At 42.3% G+C, this 27,746-nt stretch overlaps 1 protein-coding gene across 2 annotated transcripts in view; it reads right to left on the bottom strand.

Annotated features, from left to right (window-relative positions):
* COL4A6 (collagen type IV alpha 6 chain) overlaps window positions 1-27,746 on the bottom strand; it is a 288,733-nt gene that overhangs the window by 148,247 nt on the left and 112,740 nt on the right. For both annotated transcript variants that reach the window (XM_007196388.2, XM_007196387.2), the window contains exon 3: window positions 16,148-16,231. In XM_007196388.2, the coding sequence (XP_007196450.2) occupies window positions 16,148-16,231 (84 nt within the window). The remainder of the gene's footprint in view (window positions 1-16,147; window positions 16,232-27,746) is intronic.

The raw sequence follows: 27,746 nt of genomic DNA on the forward strand, positions 1-27,746 counted from the left end.
CCGTGCAATGAAGTGTAGCCCCTGCTCGCCGCAACTAGAGAAAGTCCGCGCGCAGCAATGAAGACCCAACGCAGCCAAAAAATAAAAAATAAAAGTTTTGTTCTTATCACTATGCTAAATGATGGCTTACTGTTAAACAAAAGTAGGCCTAAGAGAGTATAACAAATTAAAGTTTTACAAGTCTCTTAGACCTTCACTGCAAAGTTAAGTCACTAGCTGAGAAGAGATTTTGACAGGGGAACTGTGTGCTGTATATTTGTATGTATATGAAGGCGGTGTGGGCAGGAGGAGGGCAGTTGCTAGGGATACCAAAGCCATTAATCCCACGAGGGATAAAGGAGAGGATGGCAAGAAGTGGAAGAGAGAAATAAGAAAGTTACGACTTTTCCCTTTGGTGTCCCTGTTGGTGGAACCGATAATGGACCATGGTACAAATAAAGGACCATCAAGGGGATAGAAAGAGATGTATGGGTTTGGGGCCCAGAGAGATCTGCCTTTGACTCTCAGTTCCATATGAAAGAACTCTCAGTTCTTACACGCTGTGGGAACTTGGTAAATCACTTAACCTTACTAAATCTTTGTTTTCTCATTTGTAACAGGGGGTTTAAAATAAATACTTACTCCCCAAGGCTACTGTGAAAATTAAATGAGACAGGGTGATGAAATGTAATGGAAGTAGATAGTTGTGATGGTTTTGGGCAGCCTTGTGAATGTACTAAAAACCACTGAATTGTACTCTTTCAAAGGGTTAGCTTTCTGGTATGATATTTATATCTCATTAAAATATTGAGACAACATACATAAAATACCTAGTACAATGACTGGCACATAGTAAATACTTTATAAGTGGTGACAACTATTATTATCTCGTTGTTATGTGTTATCACTTTTATGACGGCGACCATGAAAAAGATGACAATCATTTTCTCCGACAGCTCTGAAAGCAATGCCTATATCTTAGTAGGAAAAATATGTCTCTGTGAGCACATTAGTCGACATGAGGAGATGAGTGGGTGGTTTCTGGACACATTTAGATCACAGATGGGATTACTAGGCTAGGAGCTCATTTGGCATCTATAGAGGGCTCAGGGGACTCGGGCAGCTGGGTCACCTTTCCAGAATGAATTACAACTTCCCCCCTTGGGCTCTATCAACACTACTTTCAGGAGCCTTGGCTATCTGTGGGCCCAGATGGATATTGGAGGATCTTTGACAAATAATAGTAGAACTGCCAGAAGTCACCAACAGCACAGCCAGTTGGAAAATCATGGTGGCCTTTATGTCACTTGTATGTCACTTGTGTATTTACTCAGCACCTACTGGAAGGCTTAAAAAACAAGACTGTTGAAAAAGTTTAGAAAATTTAGAAACTAAGTTAATTTTTAGAAGATCTTTGAGTTGATGGCAAGTTCAAACCCAAAGAAAATTCATGCTGATTTGAAAATAAAGTTGTATTAACATAATTCCTTTTGAAGTCAATGGTTAGAGTTTTGTGGATTAAAAAAAAAGTCTTTGGTTGCTAATGTAAGCCAGGTTACAATTTTTCTCTGCACTTGGCCAGGTCCCATCTGGCAAGTTACAGATAGGCTGAGCCATCTGTAAAGCAGGTTGGTTACTGCACATGGGCTATAATGCAAGTGAGCAGGAGTGTGGGTTTTAGATGGTCAGGGACTGAAAACATATGGGTTTTATTTAATAGCATTTCTTAGGGTCCAAGCTACGGACATTTTGTTTGGAGTAGGTGGTGAAGGAAAGAAAGGAAAGGCTAGCCATTACTTAATGCCACAGTTGGCAGTAGTTAGTGGCATGAATATTATAAAAACTAGACATTCCATTTTTAATGGAAAAAATAATCTTGGTTCAAATAGCCTATTTGGTTATTACCTCACTTTCACTAAAATGCTGACAAATTATGTTATTACAATGATCAGCAACTCTTAATAGATGTTTTGAGTGTTCACAAGTTTTCTAATAAAATTTGGGTTATGTACTTTTTCTAATGGCTATCCCTAAGGAGCCAAATTCTCAGGCTAATATAAACGCCACTTGCAAATTTGTACAGATGCTAATAGGAGCTGATTAGTGTACAAAGTTGCTCAAAGTTCAAGATGACTGAAAATGAAGTTCAATCAGTACTGTGCGTCAAGTGAATTTATGTTGCTTACTCTGTCAAACCCAACAGATAAGCTCTGTTCATGCTAACATTTGGTCGCAGTCCCACTTCTCCCCCATACCTGGGAGAGGAGGAACTGAGATGATTAATGGGTGAGAACTGCTACTCCCTACCTTTTATGGTCTCATCATTTATGAAGAGGGGAGTGGAAATGGCTAAGATGTGACTCCCTTCTGGATGCCTATTCCCATGAGACTCTAGCCACCCACCCCCACCCCCAATCAAGCTCTTCCAAACCTATTTCTCCTCTAAGGTCCTGCTCTAGGCTCGTGCCCTCGTCAAGTACTCTCGTCCATAGCAAACTGTTTTCTGGATATATATCCAGATTTGGATATATACCCTGCTACTGAATAAAGCTAAACGTTAATCCATGCTCGAGGCTCATAGCCCAGTAGGGGAGAAGGATAATAATAGCAATAACATCAGTGGTAATAGTTGTAGTAGTACTGGTAACAGTGACCAGTTATTAAGTGCTTGATGTGTGCTAATCACTTTACATACATGATCTCATTTAATCCTTACAATAAATATTATTCATTACTTTATTCATTCAACAAAACAAAATAAATCAGATCAAGTCCGTCTCCTCTTGGAGCAAAGCTTTCTACATTGAGGTAGGAGGAGAATCAAAGGAGTGGTATCCTGGAAGCCAAGCAAAGAAAGTTTTTCAAGAAACAGGGAGTGAAAAGCCATTGCAAATGCTGATGGCAGGTCAAGTAAGATGAAGACTGAGACACGGTCATTGCAATTAACAAAGTGGATGTCATGGGTGACATTTATAAGAAAGGAGTGGTGGCAAAGAAAGCCTGATTAGAGTAGGTTCGAGAGAGAATGTGAAAAGTGGAGATTTTGAGTATAAACAACTATTTCAATGAGTTATGCTGTAAGAGGAACAGAGATACAGGGCAGTAGCTATAAGAGAAGGTGGAGTTAATGGAGGGTTTGGGGAACTAATAGCTAATAATTAGTAGAGCACTTACTTTGTGCCAGACACTATGCTAATGGCTTTATATGTTTTAGTCTATATAGTATAACAATCCTGTGAGATAGGTACTATTACTCCAGGTCACAGATGAAGAAACTAAAGCTTAGAATGGTTAAGTCATTTGCCTAACACAGCATTTCTCAACCTTGACACTATTGACATGTTGGACCAGATAATTCCATGTTGTGAGGGACTGTCCTGTGCATTGTAGGATGTTTACCAGCATCCCCGTCCTCTACTGATTAGATGCCAGTAGCACCCCACCAATTATGGCAACCAAAAATGTTTCCGTACCTGGCCAAATGTTCCCTGGGGGGCAAGACTGCCCCTGGTTGAGAACCACTGGGTAAAGACCACACATCTAGTAATTGATAAAGCCAGATCTTAAAAGATGGGCTTATCTGGCTCCAAAACCTGTGCTCTCAACCACTGTACTTTCTTGGACTACCAAAATGGGAAATTTCCCCCACCCTGTTCTGAGTACCTGTGAATCCCTGGGAAGTGGGAAGAATATCTGGTCACTGGGGTAAGGGCATTCCTGCTCACAAGTTCCATGGTTCAGTATTCCAGATCAGATAATCTGTCTGTCTGTCTGTCTCTCTCTCTCTCTCACACACACACACACACACACACACACACACACACACCCCTGGCCTTCATAATCAAGGAAAACTCCTTGGGGCTTAAGTCTCTTCCTGGCTATGGACCCCCATACGTAAGCTGAAATGGTTGGACGACATGATCGCCCGAGGTGCTCTGGCTCTGCCATCCTGCAGTCTAAGTGCCTAGGTTTTTTCATGAGGCAAATGCTTTTTTTGCGAGGGGGCGGCCAAGGTATATTTGAGGACTTTCAGTTTGGAAGCTGGTCCAAAGTTCCCAGGTTGTGTTTGTTTCCGTGTTTGCTTCTTCCCGACTGGCTTCTCCCATCGCTAAGGGCCGGCGGCCCCTCGGTTTGGGCCTTGAACGCGGTGGGGCGGCGGGTCGGTGGTTCAGGGCCACCCCGGGCCTCCCCCTCTGCCTGCAGAGGAAGTTCTGTGTCTCCTCCAGGCCAGTCCTCCTCCCCTGGGAGGCAGCCTTGCGAACCGAGCCGAGCGGCCCCCTCGGAAACCCGGCCCCCCGGGCGCCTGGGGCGGGCTGGGTGTGGGAGTGGGTGCTGGCTCGGGGCCCTCGGGGAGCGGGGGCTTCTGGGGACCCCGCGAGGAGCTCCCGGGCGGGCAGGCGGGCGATGAGCTCCCCCTCAGGAATCTGGGACACTGGGGCCTGCGGGCGGCTTGTCATTAGGCTGTCGATGAGCCTGGGGGAGACGAGGGGGCAGGGGCTCTGCTACAGCGCCTGCTCTGCTTCCTCCAAGGGACCTGGGAGGCCTTCGAGCCCAGCTCCTCATTTCACACGGACGGGAGGAGACAGGCTTCCATCCTGCTCTTAGCTAGAGCTAGGCTTGGGCTTGATTTGGAAGGTAAACTCAAAGAGAGATTCGTGTGTCCTACTCTGGTGCCAGTCATTGGAACCTTGGCCCCAGGTGCCAGTACTGGATTTGTCAGGCATTAAGCTCCGTCACATGCCTCAAAAACCAGCCCACTGTTAGGCATGGTGGGACTCCCGGTGTTTCTGAGCTGCTGAGCCTCTCTGTTTCTGAGGGGTGGTACCCTTGGGGTTTCTGGGGATCAATATTAATATCTCTGTGGATGTACAGGTTTAGGTACGTTTCTAAATTCATGGAGTGTCTGCGCGGGTTTTAAGAATAACAAATGTTGCTCTATATGAACACGTGGGGCTTTTCTATGTGTGCTCAGTTAATCATTCTTCAACTGAATTGCAAAGACTGTGTTTAACTCCTGGCTCCCCTCCCTTTCTGAGCTTTGTGAAGTTTAAGGCTCTGTTCTTACAGCACGGGGGCCCTGTCTGGGGAGCCTGTTTAGACCTGTCTCTTCCTTTTGTTTGCTTTCTTTTTGTCTCTCTCTGGGGAAACCTGGCTCCTGAACCCTGGTTACCCCTCATTCCATTCAGGGCCTCACAGCCTGTTTCTCCACAGCTCCCTGCTTTGCTCAGAGCTTTACTGGCATTCCCGCAGCAATATGTGAAGGGGGCAGCAACCACTGATTGGTGTCAAGCCCAAGAGGGAACCCAACCAAAGCAGTGGAATGCCAAGTTGCTCCAATTACTTGAACTAGAAAAGACATGTACAGGGCCAGAGACCATGGTTTCTTTGAGATGGCTGATAACCAAACATATACATTAATCTTCCTGGGGTCTAAAGGAATGAACATTTTTTCCTCTGGGTTTTCAAAAATTAAGGAGTAAAACTAACCTTGTAAAAACTGTAAAAAGCTGTCATAGCAAAGCCGAGTGCTTAGTTAAGTCCACAGAGCCTGCTAAGGTCCTAGCTGGTAATTCAGGATAAGGGAACCATTCTAAGGTATTCTGTAGATTTCTCCGCTGATCAAGCTTTAAGGTCTGTCTTATATGAACCAGCGACTTCCTTCTTTCATGATTCCTCAAACCCTACCTTACACTCATAACTCCCACAACAAAATGCATCAAGTCGGAAACAGATGCTCTTTCAGAACCCACTGAGGTGGCCTTTCTCACTGGGAATTGTAGTAACTGTAGGAGCTTTTAGCGTGCGATGGAGAGAAGCACCTTACTGTCCTCTCTGTAATCAAAATAAGGTCACTTCAGTGCTGCTGATTGCACTTGGTTTGGGGATGAGTTTTCCTCAGTTGGCATCAGTAGAGACTAACCAATGGGGATACTGGTTTCCAAGGAGTTAGAGGAATGTGGTGGAAAGGAACTGGTACCATCGTTCAGTTAATAAAAAACAAAAAGGTGATACCTTCAATGAAGATGAGCCCTCATCATCAAATCACTGTTTGAAGGTGTATGCATCTCTGCGTGTGTTCAAGGTTGGAGAGAATCATTTAAAGAAAGATAGGATCTGAGCAGCAGAAAATGCAAAGTTTCCATTCTGCTGTGCTAGGGGATTTTGGACATGCCACTTAACCTCTAAAAATAGAGAGCATTCTATCCGCCTATCATGTCTCTCACTCTAATCCACTCTGTACAGCCCCATCAAATTAATCTTCCTAAAGAAACATTTTTGTCATAATATTAAAAAAATAGTTTGTTTAATCACTCCAGTCTATACCAATACCTCCTTTTGAGGACTTGTGCTCTGGCACTCAGACTTTCAATCAGATGATGCAGTGCTGTGTAGTTAAGGGCTGCTGCTGGCTATGGTGTGTGTGTGTTTGTGTGTGTGTGTATGTGTGTAGTCTCCCTAACTCTGGTGCTTGTGATATGTCTGCATTCTTCAGAGTGCCTGCACCCCCCCCCCAGAGTGTTTCCTTAAATGTTTGTGTAGTGGGCTTGAACCTGATGCAACACAATGAGAAAAACAAAATGCAGAGCATAGTCTAGGACCTCTACCTCTATAAGTAAAGGTGGTCATTAAATAATTGGCCATTTGCCTTATGTGTTAAAATAAAAGCTCTTTTGAAAAGATGACAGTGAGGTAAATTTCTGCAAACAAAGCAATGCACATTTTTTCCCATCGACTTCTATAGCTTAAGAGAGATGCCATGCAATTAATTTTGTTAAACATTCTTGGAAGACTTCCATTAATGCAAGTCTTCTCAGAACAGACACCATATTATTTCCTTGACATATATTTGGTAGTTTCATCTATACACATTTCTAACTCCATTGCAGAGAACTTCCATACAGTGAGTGGCCTACATAAAGGGACAGATCTGTATCAGAGCTGTAAAAACTGATGTGACACCTCACAAAACGTGTAATCACAGATGAAAACCAGGCTTTCCTTATGCATGGATTTCAGTTCTTGTGACTTTTAAAAGACAGGGATATTAGGAAAACATTTTAAAACCCAGACAAGGATATAAAAAGATGCTATACACATGGTCAGGGGTTACTTCTCACTGGGGCAGGGAAAGGACGATTGATTTGTTGATATCTGGTCTACATCTTCTTGGCATCTTCTTCTCCACTACAAGTATTCCTCCATTCACAACAATCTAACCAAGATGAGCTCAGCTGATTATGGCCATGAAATTAAGAGGCCATTTGACATGGTGGAAAGAACACTGAGCAGGGGGCTAGAATACTTGGTTCAAATCTCAGCTATGCCACTCGCAAGGGACCTTGGGAAAGTCTCTTAACCTCTCTGAAATGCCTTCTTCCAAAAGTCTTCACATTTAAAGAGAGGGAAAGAGCATTCACACGCATGGTTTATAAACCATGATATGCCACTTGGGGCTTGGATCCAACCTCCCAGGCTTGAGATTTTATGAGTTTTAAATTTCTTTGCTGTCTCACTTCTCCCAGCTCCTGAGATCCCCATTGCTTTATTTTATATAAAGTTGTCAAGGTGAGGCTCTAAAGTTGGTGCCATGGCTGTTCAAAAGGGAAAGAACAAGAGATTTGGGGACAATTATTTTTTTCTTATTCAAGTTCTTTTGCCTCTGCTCGTGGGTCCCATCTATGTTAAGTATGGTCTAGGCCGGCGGTCTCCAAGTCTTTCTGATTGCACACCCTTTTCAGTTAAAAACAATTAGAGCATGCTTCATATATATACACACTATATCATTAATGATTATATAAATTACATACATGTCCTACTCTGCATATATATGTACCTACACATATATTATGAAATGCACACAATAAATAGAAAATGTAAAAGGATGAGCTAAAGCTGAAATAAATAGCACGTCAAATGTCTTGTTCATTGTGATGGCTTCATTGCATTATTAGCTAGTATTTCAAGGCACCATATACACTTAGGGAAAGATCTTTCATTACTGAGGATGGGTATAAATCCATATTTCATTTAGTCTTCTTGATTATTCTTACATCACTTTTTTGCTGACTTCTTGTCAGGTATGATTAGGTTGCTGTGTTTTTTACCTCACAATGAGGCTGATGGAAAAACTCATTCAAGGAGTAAGAGAAGTGTGAGCGCTGCCATTTTCATGTGCTTACATTATTGGTATTATCTTCAATACATGGTTTATTTGCGGGAATCTTCTTAAGCCAGTTGTCCATTTTGTGAGGGTTAATGTAGTTAGATAATATAATCCGTAAATCCGCTTAACTGGGCCCAAGGAGATAGCAGTATCTCTGGTATATATAGAGGAAAAAAAAAAAAGTAAGGGCTCCAGGGTCAACCCTTCCACCTGTGGGCTCCCATTCTTCCCTCAGAATACCTTACAAAGCATATGCAACAGAGGGTGCCAGTGACAATATGTGTAGTACATATTTGAAAGGCTTAATAGTAGTGCTAATAAGAGCTAATATTTAGATAGCACTTGGTGTACTACACACTGTTTTAAGCACTTTACATAAATTAAATTGTTTTAATCCAAATCTTCATTTCTTTCTAGATGTTTTCAATTTAAATGGAAATAGAAGTCGTAATATTTTCTTTCACACTGATTCTACAATGGGCTGATCTGCATGTGCCAACCTCCCCCTCCCCACAAACCCACCAATTTTGGAGACCACTGATCCAGGCTTTGAGATTTAGAATCTCTGGAGAAGTGCAATGCTTCTGTAAGTACATCTCAGCCACTCTTTCCGATCTCCTGCTGCTATAATTTCACACCTGCTCATAGAGGACGAAAAACAGGCACCGGTGACACAGGAAGCCCTCCCAGGCAACTGAAAGCAGAGGGCAGTAACTGGGTGAGGAAAATGAGAATGAGGGATGGAGAGCTAGAAATGCTAGAGCCAGAGGGAGGGAAGCTGGGAAGGAGAAAGAAGGAAGTTAGAGACCAGAGAAGAACAAGGAGAGGAGAGGAGAGGAGTATACATCTGTGGAGGGAAGACGAAGGCAGATTCTGGGAGGAGAGACTACGTCACACGTTAGCAGGCAAGATGCTCACCCACGTCTTGATATCCAATGTCTCTGACATATGGATGAGCAGGGCAGGACAAGGAAACTGAGCAGTCTCTAAAGATTTGTACACACGACTCCTCCACAGAGGAGAGGCCTATGCAATTTATTCAAGCAATGCAAAGATGGGGCCATGCTTAACCTAAAGAGTATGTCTCTAAAGCTAGAACTGCAGGCAGGCCAGGCAGGGAAGGTATTTGGGAGGTGTGTGTGGTGAGTCGACATCCCGGTGACTCTCTTCAAATCACACCAGCCAGATGGCCAAGGAGGAGAGCACGGCACATTCCTGCAGGGGTGCAACTTCAGCTGTTAGGCGCTTCCAGCATCGGCAGTAAAAAGCCACAGCAAGTGATTTACGTCTGAGGCAGCTGCCAAGACACCACTCCAGAGGGTAGAACACTGTCAAAAATGGCCCTCCGTATCTCACTGCCACACTAGAAAGCACGATAAGACACTTTAGGGGCAAGGAACTGTCATGGTACAGTAACACGGGGTCTGACTTCGATCATCAGAGCTGGTGGGTGGTGGGTTCTTTGAGATCACCCTGCCCAAACCCCTCACTCTTTTGACTTGTAAACTGGGACCCTGAGAGGGGAAAGCACCAGCCCAATGTCATCCAGTTGGCAAAGCTCAGGCATGGCACTGAGGTCTCTGGGTATCTAAAGCAGTGCTCTTGACTCCACAGCTGTGTATTAATCTCCTCCTCCAGCCCCTTGGCTTCTCTTTAACAGAAGCCTCCCTCACTAGTACGGATAATATATTCCATAAATCCCACACTGTCCCAATATGATCAAAGAGAGGATTAAGATAACCACAAACATCTGCTGGGCTACGATTGCATCTTGACTCAGGGCAGAGACACTAACTTTTAACATTACCATCAATTATCCTTGACCCAAACAACTATATTTAAAATACACAGGGCTCTTTGATTTTTTTACTTCCCTCCCCTGCTGTCACCCAGTGGCTACTTCCCTGTGCAAACACTTTTCCTCTCCCCCTACAAGGAAGAGGAACAAGGGAAACTCAAGACCATCAACTTTGCGTAAGGTTAAGAGGCTTTAAGCAAAAGGTTTGGTGGAGAGGAGGGTGAAATCAATGTCGAAAAGAAAGTTTGTGATTATCTTTCATTCACGATTATTCATGAATGTCCTCACCTTGGAAAAAGCACGAATTGCTGGTAGTAAAACAACAGCATTTTGCCAAGTCCCTTGCCTTGGTAGGCACAGAGTAAGAAGCAATCAGGCAAAAGAAGCTTTCAAGGTCAAAAACCCAGAGGAGTTAGGTAGAGCAAGATCCCAAAGCAAGCTATGGGAACCAGAGTGTGGGAAAGAGCTGGGATCCTTACAGCTAACAAGATCTTAAAAAGATATGGAAATGACTGCCCTGGCGTTTTGCCTTCTTTTAGCAGAATGGATTCCTCCCTAGACAAGAGACTCTCATCTGCTTCACAGCAACCTAAGAGCTAATCCAGGAGAGCGGGGCTGGAACCATACCCAACCAAATTGGTTGGTTGGTTGGTTGGTCCTTCATGAAACAATCTGTACTGCCTACTGCCCCTGCAGAGTCTAAGGAGACCAAATCTCTGCCCTTTAGGAGTTCATAAGATAGTGGAGATCAGACAAGTCATTAGATTGCTGTAGTTCAGCATGAGAAGAGTAGATAACCTTCTATCATGGAAAGCTTCTGAAGAGGTGAAATCTGTGTTCAGTTTTAAAGGATGGGTAAAGAGAAGCAAGTCAGCAGAAAAAGGGTAGAGCCAGTGGAAGTACATATAAAGTGGAAGTACATGTAAAGGGAGTAGCAGGTATAAAACCTGGAATGTATTAAATAACATAGCAGGTTCTGTGAACTATAAATAGTTCGGTTTATGTGTAGGGTTTTGTTTTGTTTCTTTTTCTGAAGAGGGAGGCCCCTAGTGATGAGAGGTAATGTTGGAGAGGTAGTCAAGGGCCCTGTCATGGAGGACTTTGTAAGCCTGCTAGAGTTTTAAGATTTTATTGTGAGATCTATGGGGAGCCATTGAGAGATTTTAAGCAAGAGTTTTGTGATCAGATTTATGTTTTGGAAAGATGATGACAGCAGAGTGGCAAATGGATGGTAAGTAGTGGGACTGGGGGTTGGGAGACCAGTCTGGAGACTATTATGGCAATTCAGGTAAGAAATTATTCAGGCCTGGATTGGAGAAAAATAGGTATGGAGAAAAGTGGGTGGATTTGAGCTCAATTTAAGAAGATAAATAGATGGGATCTGATGATGAATTGGAGGTGGAGAAAAGAAAGAGAAGACAAGAATGACTCCTGGGTTCCTGGCTTGAGCAATGGAGTGCTTGGTGGGGCTGCGATGGGGAAGACATAAGGTAGGACTTAGGAAGGAACGTGTCTGGTGGGAGTTGCTGGTTGAATTCTGTGCGATACATGTTTGTGGTACCAGTGAAACTCCAAGCAGAGATATCCAGCAAGAAACGGATAATGCTGATCCGAAGCTACGGAGAAAGGTCTGAACTAGAGATAGAGACTGAATATCTATCACTGTATGGGTGGTAGCTGAGATCTCTGGAATATATGAAACCACCCTGGGAGAGGCCTACAGTGAGAAGAGAAGGAGGATGAGGACAGAACGCTGGGGAGTCCCAATCAGAATAGGAAAGAACCAGGAGAGAAGAGCGCGATGAAATCCAAGGGAACCGAGAGTTGCAGGAAAGAAGGGGGTGTCTCGGGCAGCAAAGTCAAAGAAGATAAGAAAGAAAAATGTCCATTGTTTTTGGCAACAGGCAGGTTAGTGGTGCCCAGCGTTAGCAGTGAGGCCAGCCTGCAGAGGGGCAAGACGCCTGATCGCAGGCAGCTGGAGCAAGGCCCGGCCACCCAAGGAGGTCATGCGCATTATGAGCTTTCCGCTTTGGAACGGTAGAGGCTAAGGACAGTGGCTGGTCAGGGCACCCAGAGAGAAGGGAAAGATGTTTTACCGGAATTGCCTAATTCAGGAGAAAATGGGACAACCTCCGGGTACTCTCGGTAGCCATGGCGCCAGTCAGCTGACACAGGGAATGCCAGCCGTTTGCAGGAGGAGAGTAAGTTGAAGGGGCTGGTGGTGAATGCATCTGGGCTCTGGAATTCATGGGAAACACACTTTGTGACAGAGAAGCAGCAGGATGCAGGCAGGAGATAAGGAATCAAGAAACCTGGGCTGTTTCTCGTGAAACTCAGGCTAGTCTCATAAACTCTCTAGCTACGACATAGCTTCCACAGCCATAAAACAGGGGCCAACAGCCCTTACCTAGGGGGGGAATCCAAACATCCCCTGTGGTTTGGGATTCTCTGTGATAATGCACCCTTAGATGGCATGGATAATTAGGAGCTCTCCATGCTTTATGTAAACACCAGAACACTTAAAACAGGGAAAACTCTGAAATGCTATTAAGGAAGAGTAGACTCAGAACAAAACAAACAGTCCCGCCTGCTTCCAACTCAGACAAACACACGCCGGTAATGCAGAGACAGCTTTCAAATCCAGTAGGGAAAAGAGGGCAAGGGATGGAAATGTCAACCTACAACGATTTGATCAATCCAATGGCAAAAGAAAAAAAATACCAGGGAAGAGAACAACTCAAAAGAATGGTTTTTTCAGATAATAACACTTACCCCCAAGAAAGAAAGCTTGAAGTCAAACATTAAATCCAAATTTAAATGTCCAGGGGTGGGGGAGAAACACCTTTATTTAACATTACTAGGCATGTCATTTTTTAAAGTTGCCATTCTCCGAAAGTAGGCTAAATAAGGTTTAGCCACTGACAGGCTAGTGACCTTCGGCAAATCACTTATCAGTTTATTTGTTGCATACAGATAATGATACAGGCCCTGGGAAAAGATGCTTTGGAAAGCACAAAGCAGTGCAGCAACGCTAGGCCAGGGCTTTTTACCAGGCATGGCATGCCTTCGAGAAATCAGTTTGAGATGGCTTAAGCCAAAAAGAGTTGGATCACAGTCGAGCAGGAGTGCTAGGTGTTGTGTAAATGTCTTAATCAGTTCAAGAGGCCTCTGGCAAAAGAAAAATACACACTGCCCAGCAAGCTATGTGCTTGATGTCTCCCCAAGGCAGGAGGCAGGCCCTGCAAAGGGCTGCAGCATATCTCAGGGGTGAACCAACGTTCCGTTCCCCTCCCAGCTCGCAGAGCTGGAGAGGAACAGCTTGAAATCCAAAAGGGGCCCTCTTCTCAGCTAAGGAAAACAGTCTCAAATCTTTCTGACATCTGCACAAAAGGGGTACTGAGGGGCTGCCCTGCAGGGTCAACAGTGCTGGGTCCAGTTTAAACAATCCTGCTTGGCCCTGGGAACGCGGAAGGGTAGGGAAGATGAGTAAAAAGGGCCTGGCTGCGTGGGCAGCTTCAAGCATCTGTGTGCACAGGATCGGCCCCATGTGCACTGGCCTCCTGATCTACTTGGGAAATAGGACATTCCTGCCCTTGACTCATGAAATACAGCTTGGTCTGGTTCACTAACCTTTGCAAGCGTTCCCAGAAACTTCAGGCTTCACAAATAAAGTTTTAGGAGCATATTTGACTGTGTGGACACCGAGTCTTTTAAATATTGACGAAAAAAATCTGTGCGGTGATATTCTATTTTTCTCCACCCCACGCCCCTTCAACCACTCATGTTTTCAAAGGAGAAGCCAGATTAGGGCTCCAGATGTTTGGAATCCAAATGAGAGCTCCTCACAGAGGAAATCTACCGCCTTCTATCTTCAAAGATCAAAATCTCAGCCAGGGGTGAAACAATGAGGTCATCGTAGGCATGTTTGCCTGGTGTAGGACTGACCTCTGTTCAGAATATATAAGAATTTCTAGTTTTAAAGGCTCCCCAGCCCCACAAACAGTTCAGAGTTGTTTCTCAGTTCCCTGGCTGCAGGGTCTAACCAACTTCCTGCCCCTCACGCTCCACCAGGAAATGCCCTTTTGTGTCAAACTTCAAATCTCATCTGCTTCCACTTGGGCCATTTTTACTTGCTGTATCTTTGCAGGGGTAAAGTAAATCAATAAGAATCGCCCCTTAGGAAAGTGGGGAGAGGCTATGTCCAGGAAGTTCACGGAGGAAATACAAACCTGCAATGAATATGTGAAAAGATGCTTAAACTTACATGCAGTCTGGGAATTGAGATGATTTTCACCCATATTAACAAAAATATCAAGTGATGGCAAGGGTATAGAAACATGGGCACTCTTGTACAACAATGCTGATGTAAATAAATTCCAATAGATACTCTGTGGGGTAACTGATCATTGGCTTTTAAAATTAAAAATGCCCATTACCCTTACATCTGGTAATTCGGATCCTTAGTATCTATACTAGAAATGAGTACAAGGAGGACTGTTCAAGGATTTCTACTGTAGCACTTCCATTTTTTAAAATAGCAAAAATTTGGAAACAATCTATGTGTTCATCAAAAGGGAAATGGCTAGATTAAACTTCAGGGTAGAGGAAAAGATCTTAAGGACATATCATGTGACCAGACAAACAAACCAAAAAAGGCATAGAATATATACTTATGATTATAGTTTGGGAAAAAAAAACAGAAAATGAAACTATTGTTATACATATTCGTACATATCTTTGATCATGCACAGAAAAAGACCAGAAGGACAATAGTGGGACCGAGAGAACATCAAGGGAGACTTTTGCATTGGCTGTGTTGCTTGCTGTAGTTTAAGAACATATTCATATATTTGTTGTAGAATTATTTTTTTCCAAAGTGTTTCCTAGATATAGATCAGAGGAAGAACGTGGGCCTCGGTGGCTATAGTGAACACGACTTCCCTGGGAGACAGCAGTGGGTAAAGTAAACAGGCGAGAAATCAAAAGACCCAGGTAATAGCCTGAATCTGTCATCAATTTGCTATGTGACCCGGGAAGTCATCTTCCTTCTCAGAGACTGTTTCCTCTACCATCTGTGGATAAGATGAGAAGCTCACGAAGATACCTTCCCTTTCTAATATTTTATGATTCCCTAAGTCTGTGCCTTTAATGTACAATATGTCTGGTCCCTTTTGATGAAGAGATGGCTTTTTCTACTTTTCCTTCAAATTCTGGCATAGTTTGACATTTCACTGTACTGCAAATGGAAGATAATGAAAGAGGAGGTGGAGCGGTCACTCTGTTCCCTGTTCGGCTATGTTTTTAAGGGTTTGGTTGACCTATTTATGCTACCTTCCTTTGACAATGTAAGCTCTTAGGCTTGTTTGAATGTGATGAGAGTGCAAATACAATGCTGCAAGTCGGAAGATCTCAATTCTACAGGGTGGCCATAAATTTTGAAAACGTAGATTGGATTTTATTTTTTTTATGGATTGATCCCCCTTGAATACTTTTGCTGAGTTATACTAAAGATGCAGGTTTCTTCAGTGCAAATCAAAAATACAAATCATCTGGGGCAACACATCACACATGCATATACGAGGATTGATAGAAATGCTGTATCAAGGCACTGTGTTCATTGCAATTTGCACAACAATTTGAACTGGGCATGGCTATTAAAGGACAATACATTGAATAAATCACTTAATGTTTAGAAACATGTCCTATGCTTTAATGTAATATCTATAAATCATTCTTTATATATAGTCACCTATATTTCTGGACTTTATGGCTACCCTGTACCCTTGATTTTGGATGAAGCACATCCCTAGTCTGTAGATAACGAATGGACCACTTGTCCCCCAGAGTGGTAGGGAAGAGCCTACCTATAAATGAGCTATGAAAATTTACGTGCATCTACAAACATATCATAATCTGGTTCTGCACAACTTAATTGCCTTTTGGAAATACCCCAGATGAAACCTTGAGGAAACTCTGGTATTGAGTCAATGAAAGAAACCTCTTCCCGGTCCGTCAGAGACTTTGACTAATCTGGTTCTGCCTATCATTAGTCAGCAAAGCTCCTTCCAGCTGGTCTTCATCACTTTGCTTATTCCATGAGGTCATAAGAGTAAATTCTAAGCAGTTTAATTCTAAAGAAAACACACACACTTCAGATATCGGCTCCTGTGACTATCTGTCTTTCAACAATGAAGGAAGCAACTTACTCGGGCTCCTTTCTCAGGAGAGCACTTACAGCCCCCAATGCAGTCTTGGCCTCCACATGGCTTGCCATAGGGCTTCTTCTCTCCCTATTAAAAACAAGAAAAAAAGAAAAAAGTTAGTGAACCATGTGAAGCAAGAGACAATGCTACCCAGGGAGCATGCCCCTTAGCCACACTCCTCCTAACCAAATAAATCAGAGCGGCTTAATCATCTCACTTGGCGGTGTCATGAGTCACATGAAATAAAAAGTCATCTTAAGCTAGCACCCTTTTAGGTCAGCTCTGTACCTCACTATATAGCCAGTTTGGTAGCTGGTTGGGGAACTGTGACTTAAATCTCCCCACATAGGTAGAAATTCCAGCCACAAAATACAAGAGCATTTCTTTACATGGGGCTGGAAATAGGCTCTAGCTGTATCCCTGAGCCCCGCTGGACTTATATATTTGCCCTCATTGAGAAAGCAGCAGCTGTAGCAGAGAACTTGAGAGAAATTCAAGTGCCAGAAATGTAATGATAGATGAAAATAGTCACCCTGTACTCTGCCCTCAGAATTGTTCTCCTCAGGTCCCACTTTCAGCACAGCATTCAAACCCCTGTGCCCAGTTAGTCAGATCCAAGTTTCTCAGGTGATACTGTACACTATTCCCTTAACTCTCCAATCCAACTTCCTTTTCCCTTCTCTGCTTTTTTTTTTTTTTTTTTTTTGAGGCTGTACTGCGTGGCCTGCAGGATCCTAGTTCCCCAACCAGGGAACGAACCAGGGCCCCGGGCAATGAAAGCGCCGAATCTTAATCACTGGACTGCCAGGGAACTCCCACCTTCTCTGTTTTATGGTGATGATTATAACAAGCTGAATTTCTCCAAGGCCCCCCGCATGACCTGACATGTGCTGACCCTCTCCAACCTGTTCTCCTCACTCTCTCCCTGGCTCACTCTGCTTCAGTCACACTGGTATTCATTCTATTCTTTAAAAACTTAAGCCTGTTCCTGCCTCAGGGCCTTTGCCCCAGCTGTTACTTCTGCCTGGAATGCTCTTCCCCTAGATGTTTCTGATCGCTGGCCTCTTTTTATCACCCAAGTCTCAGTTCAATTGTCTACTCTCAGAGAGGCCTTTCCTGACCACTCAACCTAAAGTGGCCCCCAGTTACTTCCAATCATATCACTGTTACCTTTTCAACATTAAACATTCTGTCTCCCCCCATTAGAATGTAAGCCCCATGTTAGTAGGGACCTTATCTGTGCTGTCCAACACTGCATCCCCAATGTCTAAAACAGTAGATGGCATGTGAAAAACGCTTGATGACCTCACAGAGCTGGGATTTGAACACAGGTCTAACTCCAAAGCCTTGACCTTAACCCTTATGCCTTTTAGTGTTTTCTAAGTCTTCTGTCTCAATGCAGACTCAAAAATGAGGAAACTGCCATTCTGACCCTACCCACCTTGGAAAAAAAGCAACACATAAATTCTAACTATTATCTGTAATAAGAACTTTATCTCTGGGATGGATTTAGTATCATCCAACTTTTTTGTTTAATGTTGGCTGTTTTGTTCAAAAGAGAAAGGCATATTTATGAGCCAGCCTCACACTTAATCATTCTTGTCTCTTTGTACTGTGAACCTTTTCCTAACTCCCAGGGGGCACTGTGAATTTCTCAGATGGTCTCTTATCTCTTTAGGCATTCCCACAACCCTTTATCACCACAACACCTCGGTAATAAGGTAGTGATGGCAGAGCTATGACAAAATATTGCTATTTTAGATTCCAAACACCTTCCTGATATGAAAGATATTTTATCTCTCTTATATGCCTTTGACATGGTAAGTGCTTTTGTACACTTTCCGGTTTGCCCTCCACTTTATGGTATACAGGACAGGCAAGTTTTCATAAGGGTGAGATCAAGAGGTGCTGTGGAAGGTGAAAGCTGGGGGCTGGAATGGAATAGAGAACAGGGAGACAGAGCAGCATTGAATTTAATCCTCACCAATGCTGTGCCCCCTTTGTCTAATGTTGAGTGCTATATTTCTCGGGATAATGGATAATTTCTATTTGCTTTTCCATATAGTTCTGTATTTTCCAAGCAGTCTTCAATGAACATGTATAATTAGTAAGAAGAAAAAAACCAGTCTGTTTCCAGATGATAAATTCATCACCTTCAAGGGAGAGGACTCAACAGGCATTGCCAAAGTGGTATCTGTTTGGAGCTATGGCCTAATTCGAAACAATGCCCTTTAGGTGTCCCATAAAATTTGTCCATCATGGACCAAAAGTTTCCAGATCTCTAGCGTGGAGCAAGGAGGCTGGAGGCAGGGAGCTGGATAAGACAGGGGGAAAAATCCCAACAACAGGAGCTGAACAAAAATATAAGGAGCACAAGCTGAGGTTTCTTGGGAACTTGGCATAACAAGGAGGCAAAGACACCCAGCTAACAGACAGGAAGCCATCACTGTCTTCTGTCACTGAGGAAAGTAACCAGAGAAGCCCCACTGGCCACAAGGCAATTTCCTGTAATGCCGGCCCTGGCAGTTCCCCCAGGAGTCTTCAATTACACTGGGCGGGGGTGGGGGTGGGGGGGTGGGGGGGGTGTGGGGAGGGCAGGGATAAAAGGAGTGGCTTCCAGGGAACATGGCAAGACCAAGAACAGAGGAAGTCTCTGCCCTATCCTGGCTTGTCTGGGGACACGCCAACCGTTGCTAAACCAGGCCACATCACTGGTGTCATTCCCACCCTGGAATGCTTTCTCCCTTCCATGTATATGTATGCAGTGCATATCCAGTGGTTAGGACTCTGTGCTTCCACTGCAGGGGGCCTGGGTTCGATCCGGGGAACTAAGATCCCGCAAGCCCCGTAGTGCGGCCAAAAAAAAAAAAGGCACTTATTATGCCATAATTGTATTGCAAAGAAAAAACAAAAGTCGTTCTAATGAAACAATATGTATTTTAATATGTAAATGCTCATAGATGGCTCTATTAGAAGATGTAGGGACTTCGCTGGTGGCACAGCGGTTAAGAATCCGCCTGCCAGTGCAGGGGACACGGGTTGGACCCCTGGTCCGGGAAGATCCCATATGCCGCGGAGCAACTAAGCCCGTGTGCCACAACTACTGAGCCTGCGCTCTAGAGCCCGCGAGCCACAACTACTGAGCCCGCGTGCCACAACTACTGAAGCCTGCACACCTAGAGCCTGTGCTCCGCAACAAGAGAAGCCACCGCAAAGAGAAGCCTGCCTACCGCAAGGAAGAGTAGCCCCTGCTCACAACAACTAGAGAACGCCCGAGTGCAGCAATGAAGACCCAACACAGCCAAAAATAAATAAAATAAATAAGTTAATTAATTAAGGAAAAAAATGAAGATGTAATGAAGTCATCAGAGGCTAGCAGCTTGATGCAGAATCACCAGGAATGCTACAGTCTGCTGAAGCAGGATTATTCTGGAATGTGGTATTGCTGACTCAAGTACCACAGATGGAGTTGCTATTAGTGCAGTGATTCTCTGAAATGGTGAATAACTCATGGTAAAGCTCTGTTTTAACAGTGTCAAATTTCTTCAAATCACCTTTCACACCAAATCTCATTTGATTTTCTACCACAAATCTGACATAGGTGTTTTAGAGGTACAGGTATATGTAGTGACATACACACATACACAATATTACAATGCTTTCTTTATATCTTCACCTATCCCCCTAGACAGTAAGTTCCTCTGAGGTGATGTTGGTTTGTTTACTATAAAGCAAATCAGTTTAAACCCTCTAAGCCTCAATTTCCTCAACTATAAAATAGGGATAATAATATTTTAGTTCATTGGGTTTTGGGAGGTTAAAGATAATGCCCCTAGCAAAGTGCTTGGCACATATAGTATGCGCAATATATGTTAGCTGGTATTATTTATAACTATAGCATCTAGTACCATGCCTACCTACTAAGTGATCACTGGATGACTGATTTGCATTTTAAAGATGAGGAAATGAAGCCTCAGCTGTTAGTGACTTCCTCACCATAGGAAGTTAAGTATCAGAGTTGGGATAAGAAACCAGCTATCCTCACTCTCTGCCTTGTTTTTTTTTTTCCCCACTGAACCCACTGTCACCAATTCCAGGAATCAGCTTGAAATTGGGAAGTCAGGAAAAGAAAGATGAGTGTTGGGAGGTGACTTTTTATTCTTTTGCCTTTTTTATCAAGATGGGTTTGCTGACTTTACCATAACTTGCATTGTTTGTACACTTACCATAACTTGCATTGTTTGTACACTTTCTAAACAAACTTCCTATAGATATAATTCTCACAACTACTTTTGAAACAAGGAAAATTTATATATAAATTTTCCAGATTAAAAAAAAATTTTAACCTGAGTCTCAGAGTTGGTATTACTTGGCAGTTGAGTGACAAAGTGAAGACTCAAAGCCAGGGCCTTTCTTTTCAGTGCACAGGTAAACTTCTAAAAAGAAAAATAATACAAGATGCTGAGGTGCCCTTTTACAATCTCCATTCCCTGCTTGTTGCCTCAGGGTCCAAAAACCGAGAGAGGCCTCTTTGGCTGGATCAGAACTAGTCCTGGGGCCACATTCATAATAATGGGTACCACTCATGGAGCATCTGCTATGTGCCTGGCTAAGTACTTCACTTTTGCTATATCACAGAACTGTCCCAACTGCACTGTGTGGTAGGCACTATTACCACCATCATTTCACAGATGAGAAAACTGAGGCTTGAAGGGGTTTACTAGTTTGCCTACTCAAGGTCATACAGCTAGGGAGTGGCACAAATTCAAACCCAAGTTTGACTCAAAATCTTAGTGCCCTTCCATTAAGCCTGGCCCCCTGTAGCATCATCCTAGGTTTCTGTACTTTGTGATAATAACACAGAGAGTCTGGCTTTACTTTGAGCAATTCCAAAACAAAACCTATTCATTGAAATTTAAACACACACACACACACACACACACACACACACACACACACACTAAACCGACCTTAGTCTTCTCCCATGTTTAATGTGCATTTGCCTTTTAAGAACAGTTCTCTATGAGTTTATGAATGAAAGGCTCTGGGAAGAGAAGAAATGGATCTGTAGGAGCTGGCTCCCTACCAGGTGAGACTTGTCACCCACACTTTATTTTAAGGATGAAGCTGACACCAGACATTGATGAGTAGTTCAGGAAGGCATTTCCCTCCATCTGTCCAACTGTGGTCACACACATACACAAACGCAACAGATGGGCTCAGGGGGTGGGGAGAGGAACAAGCATTTTGGATTTCACTTGGAAAAGCCCTAGCCAGCCAGAATGAACCAGGGCCTGAGGGGATGTACTGTCCAGCTAGACCTTCTAGACCTAGAATTCACCAAGCAAATGTTTAAGACACACAAACAGAAGAACTAAATCTTGTCCATAATGTTCTTAGAACAGCATTTCTGAAGGATATATGAGAAAAATATGTGAGAAAGAGACTGGGAGAAAGTGAGGAATCTTTGAGCTTTAAAGCTGGAAGGGGCCTGAGGACCAGAGGTCACACAGTTCACATGTAGTTAGGGTAGCCAGTTTTAACAAATAAAAATCCAGGATGCTGAGTTAAATTTGAATTTCAGAAAAACAATAAGTATATCCCAATTAGCATATTTTCTTATAAGTATGTCCCAAATTAGCATAAATATGTTCCATGCAACATTTGGGACATACTTATACTAAAAATCTATTTGTTGTTTACCTGTAATTCAAATTTAACTGGGCCTCCTATATTTTATCTGGAAATCCTACAAGTAGCATCATGACACACTTGTGTGACAAGTTCAGATGTGAGGAGTGTCGAAAGTAATTGTTAGTAATAACATTTTAAAGTACAAACTCTGCAACTTACTTTTAAACATATTAAGAGGGTATTCACGTTTCTTTCTGTAATTGAGTCGCTCTTACTTATTTGCCTTCTAATATGGTTTCTAAAGCAGGAAGGAAAGGTACAGTTATCACTAACATTGGAAGGATTAGATTCACTCATTTACTCAACAAATGTGTATTGTGTGCCTGCTGTGTACGAGGCACTGTGCTAGGTGCTGGGGATAGGATGATAAAAAAAATTGAACATGACTTTTTCATGAAAGTTCATAGCAGTTTTATTCCTAATAATCCCAAAGTGAGAAGAGCCCAGACTTCCATCAATAGGTGAGTAGATAAACAAACTGTGGTATATTTGTACAATGGAATACTATTCATGAATAAAAAAAATGAACAAAGTATTGATACATGTAACTGCATGGATGAATCTCACAGATACTATGTTAAGTGAAAGAAGCCAGGCAAGTGCATATTCAGTATGAATCCACTTATACGAAGCTCTAGAATAGGCAAAGTGAATATATGATGATAGAAATCAGTGGTTACCTCTGCAGGGTTGTGAGAGTGAGGTTGACTGGGGGCATGAGTACTTCCTGGGATAATGGATATGTTCTATATCTGTTTGGAGAGATGTTTATGAGTGTACACATTTGTCAAAACTCATGAAACTACACATTTATAATCAGCACATTTTATTGTCTGTAAAATATAATTTGATTAAAAAGTAAGCATAGGGGACTTCCCTGGTGGCGCAGTGGATAGGACTCCACACTCCTAATGCAGGGGGCCCGGGTTTGATCCCTGGTCAGGGAACTAGATCCCACATGCATGCCACAACTAAGGAGCTCACATGCTGCAACTAAGGAGCCCGCCTGCCACAACTAAGACCCGGTGCAACCAAATAAATAAATAAATATTTTAAAAAATTACTATTCTTAAAAAAAAAAAAGTAAGCATAGTACTTGCCATCATGGAGCTGATATTCTCATATGGGATACAGATAAATACTTACACAAATATTTGAAGAATAATCATTGTGCAAAGTGTGATGGAGAAAAACAGGATACTCTGAAAGTTTACAATGTTCAAGTCATTAAGATATAAGCACTACTTCTTCATTCAACAAAGATTTACTGAGTGCCTACTCTGTGCCAGGCACTGGATTATGCCCTGGGAGTATCCTGTTAGACAAAATAGACTTGCTCCTTTGCTCTATGTTCTTGTAGAGGAGACAGATGTTGGAAGAGTAAATAATAATCTTTTAATTATAATTGCGCTATGCGATACAAAGGAGACCAATGGAAGGATATGAGAACGTACAACAGGGACACTTGGCCTCCTTGATGGGATCAGAGGTTTATTTAAGAAAGTGCAGTTAGGGGGACTTCCCTGGTGGTCCAGTGGTTAAGACTCCATGCTCTCAATGCAGGGGGCACGGGTTCGATCCCTGGTCGGGGAAGATTCTCCATGCTGAACGGCGTGGCCAAAAAACCCCAAAAAAGTGCAGTTAAACTGACGTCTGAAGAACATGAAGCATCAGCTAGGTCAAGGGATGGGAGTGAGGCAGAGAATCTTCCAGACAGAGGGAAAAATCAATGCACATGCCCTATGGTGAGAAAGAACATGGCAGCTAGGAGAAGCTAAAGAAAGCCAGAGTGACTGAAACAGGAAAGTAAAGGGGAGAGTGACAGAAGATTTTGCTGTCTAGGCAGGCAAAGACGTGCTCATGCAGAGTCTTGTGGGCCATGTTAAGGAGGTTTGGTTTAATTGTCAGAGCAACAGGAAGTCACTGAATAATTTTAAGCAGAGAGTAACATGGTTAGATTGATATTTTAGAAAAAATTTTCTAGTGGCAGTATCGCTAGTGGACAGGAGCAGGTAATAGTGATGTGGGAGACCAATTAAGAGACTGTTGGAGAGGGAATTCCCTGGTGGCACAGTGGTTGAGAATCCGCCTGCCAATGCAGGGGACACGGGTTCGAGACCTGGTCTGGGAAGATCCCACATACCGTGGAGCAACTAAGTCTGTGCGCCACAACGACTGAGCCTGCGCTCTAGAGCCCACAAGCCACAACTACTGAGCTCGTGTGCCACAACTACTGAAGCCCACGTGCTTAGAGCCTGAGCTCTGCAACAAGAGAAGTCACTGCAATGAGAACCCCGTGCACTGCAACGAAGAGTAGCCCCTGCTCGCCGCAACTAGAGAAAGCCCGCGTGCAGCAATGAAGAGCCAAGAACGAAGACCCAAAGCAGCCAAAAATAAATAAATAAATAAGTAAATTTATATATATATAAAAAAAGAGAGACTATTGGAGAGAAGATGGTGGCCTGAACAAGGGTTATGGCGGTTGGATGGGGAGAAGTGAATTAACCTGAGACATATTTAAATAGAGGGGACACGATCAGAAAGGGACAGGACTAGAACAAGGCTTTCTCACACCAAGTCTACTTCACTGATTTGAGGACAACCTTCAATGCACACCTGCTATGTATTAAGTCACTGTGTTGGGCACAATGAAAGAAAGACAAATATTTAGGAAACTTATATTACACTCAAGGAGCTTAAAGCCTAATGACAACTATGATCAAAAGAAGAAAGTGAGAAGTATTATTGGAAAAGGTAAAGAGATACTTTTCTAAAACTTAGATGTGATTATGTCCTGTCTTCTCTCAAAAACCTTTCATGACCCTCTCTTATCTGCAAACTTCTAAATCCAAGCATAACACTTAAGAGCCCCTTTAAATCAGGCTCAACCACCACTGCAGTCCAAACTATCACCTCCAATATTCTACTCATAGAGTTCTATTTATCAGCTATTCCATTTTCATGGAATGCTTTTCATATCCTATCCATTTCTCTGGAAATCCTAGTCACATCTTTTCTTTCTCTTTTTTGTAACAATTTTATTGAGATATAATTCATATACAATACATTCATTCACACATGCTTTCTTAAATTTTACCTTCCCTCTTTTCCAACAATAGCACTATTTATGTTTCATTATGGTATTCATTGCTCACTCTAACAGCTTCTCCTTTTGACTGCTTCAGAGAAATTGTGGTGACAGTTTCTAATAAAAATATACAAGATTATTTTGAGTGGCCAGGTGGATCCTCAGGTTCCTCAGCTGTGCAAAGCATGGTGGGGCTGCATGTCCTACTTTCTGTGAGCCTATTCTTGCTACTAGACTTTAGGCATACAGTGTCATGGGCTTTAGTGGCCTGTCCCAGAGCCTTATGGCTTATTTATAATATGATGTCTTTAGGGAAATCATTCCAAGTTGAAAAAGAATCCCTTAGGGTTTCTAGTTGGTAGCCTAAGTTAGGATGGAAGAGTCAATAAGTCCTCTAAGAGTTGAACCTACAGGAATAGGAAGGACTGGGATTCCAGGACAGAGTATTCGACTTGCTGGAAATATCCTGACGGACTGTCTCATCTATTATTGAGTCCAAAGGATCAAGGACACTGCCATTTCTGTCTTTTGTACTTGGAAGAGAGAATTTAACCAATGCTCAGTTGAGACGGACAGTGAGTCCATGTGGAATTCACCAGCAGTAGCAACTATTAGAAGGATATAGAATGGGAAACAAATGCAGGTTGTTTCTATAATTTTTTAGCTAGATATTTAGCTCATGATATAGAGAGTCTCTAAGGCATACTGATATAGATGAGAGTATAGATGTTCTGCTTGCTCAGAAATGAGGAAAGAGGACATGGGGAGGAGGATCTAAACCAGGGAAATAGAACGGTTCATAGCAAATCCATCCCTCATGACTAGAAGGAAAATGAGAGGGAAACCCTCCCCAAATTACAAAACCCAGTAAATAGAAGACTAGGATCTCTGTCTTCATTTGCCAAGAACTGCATGTTACTTTTACCTAATTTTATGGCTGTAATTTTAAGTTGTAAATCCTTTCAGAAGTTGTTTTTAATTTTGCGTGCAGGGTGAGCAAGACAAACCAACTTGTCACATATGCCTGCATTTCTAAAATTAGGAGAAACAGCCCTAATCCCTTCTCATATGCAGAAAATAGAAACTAGTCGAGTAGTCTACTTGGTTGGTGGGAACAGACTTTAAAAAAGAAACATGCCAAAAAAAAATAAAATAAAAGCATGATATGTCATAAGCAAAGTTAAACTCCAAATCAAACTTTTTGGCCTTAGCCAAAGCCCACGAGCAAAGGAGTGGGCCAGTATTTCTGTCTCTGATTCTGTTTCATGGCTTTGAAACTCATCTACTTTTTGTTTCCAGGCAAAGTGACATGCAAAACTCATTTCAGAAAGCCCATCTATAGCAAGGTCTCAGCTACACCTTTGGTAAGTCCTTTGCAATATACAACCTACCAAAGCTCACTGAGAAGAAATAGATAATCTGAATAGTCCTATATTGATGTTAAAAACTGAATTTGTAGTTAAACCCTCCCCACAAAGAAAATTCCTAGGTCAGATAGCCTCCCTGGTGATTTCTACCAAACCTTTAAGGAATAAATAATACCATTCCTACACAAACTCTGCCAGAAAATTGAAGATGAGGGACTACCTCCTAACTCACCCTATGAGTCAAGTATTACCATTACAGACTAATATCTTTTGGGAATATAGACACAAAAATTCTTAACAAAAATTTAGGAAATTGAATCCAACAGTATATAAAAATAATGGTACATTATGACCAAGTACAGTTTATCCTAGGAATGGTAGGTTGGTTTAACATTCAAAAGTCAATCAATATAATTCATCATATTAGTAGACCAAAAGGGAAAAATATGATTATCTCAATAGATGCAGAAATATAATTTGACAAAACTCAACATCTATTCCTGATAAAAACCCAAAGCAAACTAGAAATGGAAGGGAATTTCTTCAGTCTGCTAAAGAGCATCTACAAACAAGCCTATAGGTAACATTATACCTAATGGTGAAAGCCTGAATGCTTTCTCCACTAAGATTGGGAGCAATGCAAATATGTCCACATTTACACTTCTGTTCAATATTGTGCTGGAGGTTCTAGCCAGTGTGATAAAGGCATCCAGATTTGAAAGGAAGAAGTAAAACTGTCTTTATTCACAGATGACAATGTAAAAAATACTATGACATCTACGAAAGAAGCAACTAGAACTAAGTGAGTTTAGTAATGTTTAATGACACAAGTTCAATATACAAAAATCAATTGTATCTCTATATGTTAACAGCAAGCAACTGAAAATTGAAATTAAAATATGACTATAATAGCATCTAATATATGAGACATTTAGGAATAAACTGACAAAATATTGGCTAAACCTGTACACTGAAAACTTAATTGCAGAGAAAATTAAAGAAGACCTAAGTAAATGGAAAGCCATTGTTAAGAAATTGATTTCTACCCAATTGATCATCATAAATTCAATGCCATTTTAAAATGCATACAGAAATACAGAGGACCTAGAATATCCAAAACAAGTTTGAAACAGAAAAACAAAACTTTAAGACTTCCAGGACTTGACTTTTGAAAGTATTATTATGAAGCTATAGCAATCAATACAGTGTGTTATTGGGACCAATGAAACAAAATAGAGAGTCCAGCAATAGACCCACACATATATGGCCAATTAATTTTCAACAAAATGGCAAAGGCAATTCAGTAAATAAAGGATAGACTTTAGCAAACGGTACTGCAACAATTGGATATCCTATGCAAAAAAAAGAAAGAAAGGAAGAAAGAAAGAAAGAAAGAAAAAGAAAGAAAGAAAGGAAGGAAGAAAGAAAGAAAGAAGAAAGGAAAGGACCTTGA

This window comes from Balaenoptera acutorostrata, chromosome X (genome assembly GCF_949987535.1).
Source record: "Balaenoptera acutorostrata chromosome X, mBalAcu1.1, whole genome shotgun sequence".
NCBI classification, from domain to species: domain Eukaryota; kingdom Metazoa; phylum Chordata; class Mammalia; order Artiodactyla; family Balaenopteridae; genus Balaenoptera; species Balaenoptera acutorostrata.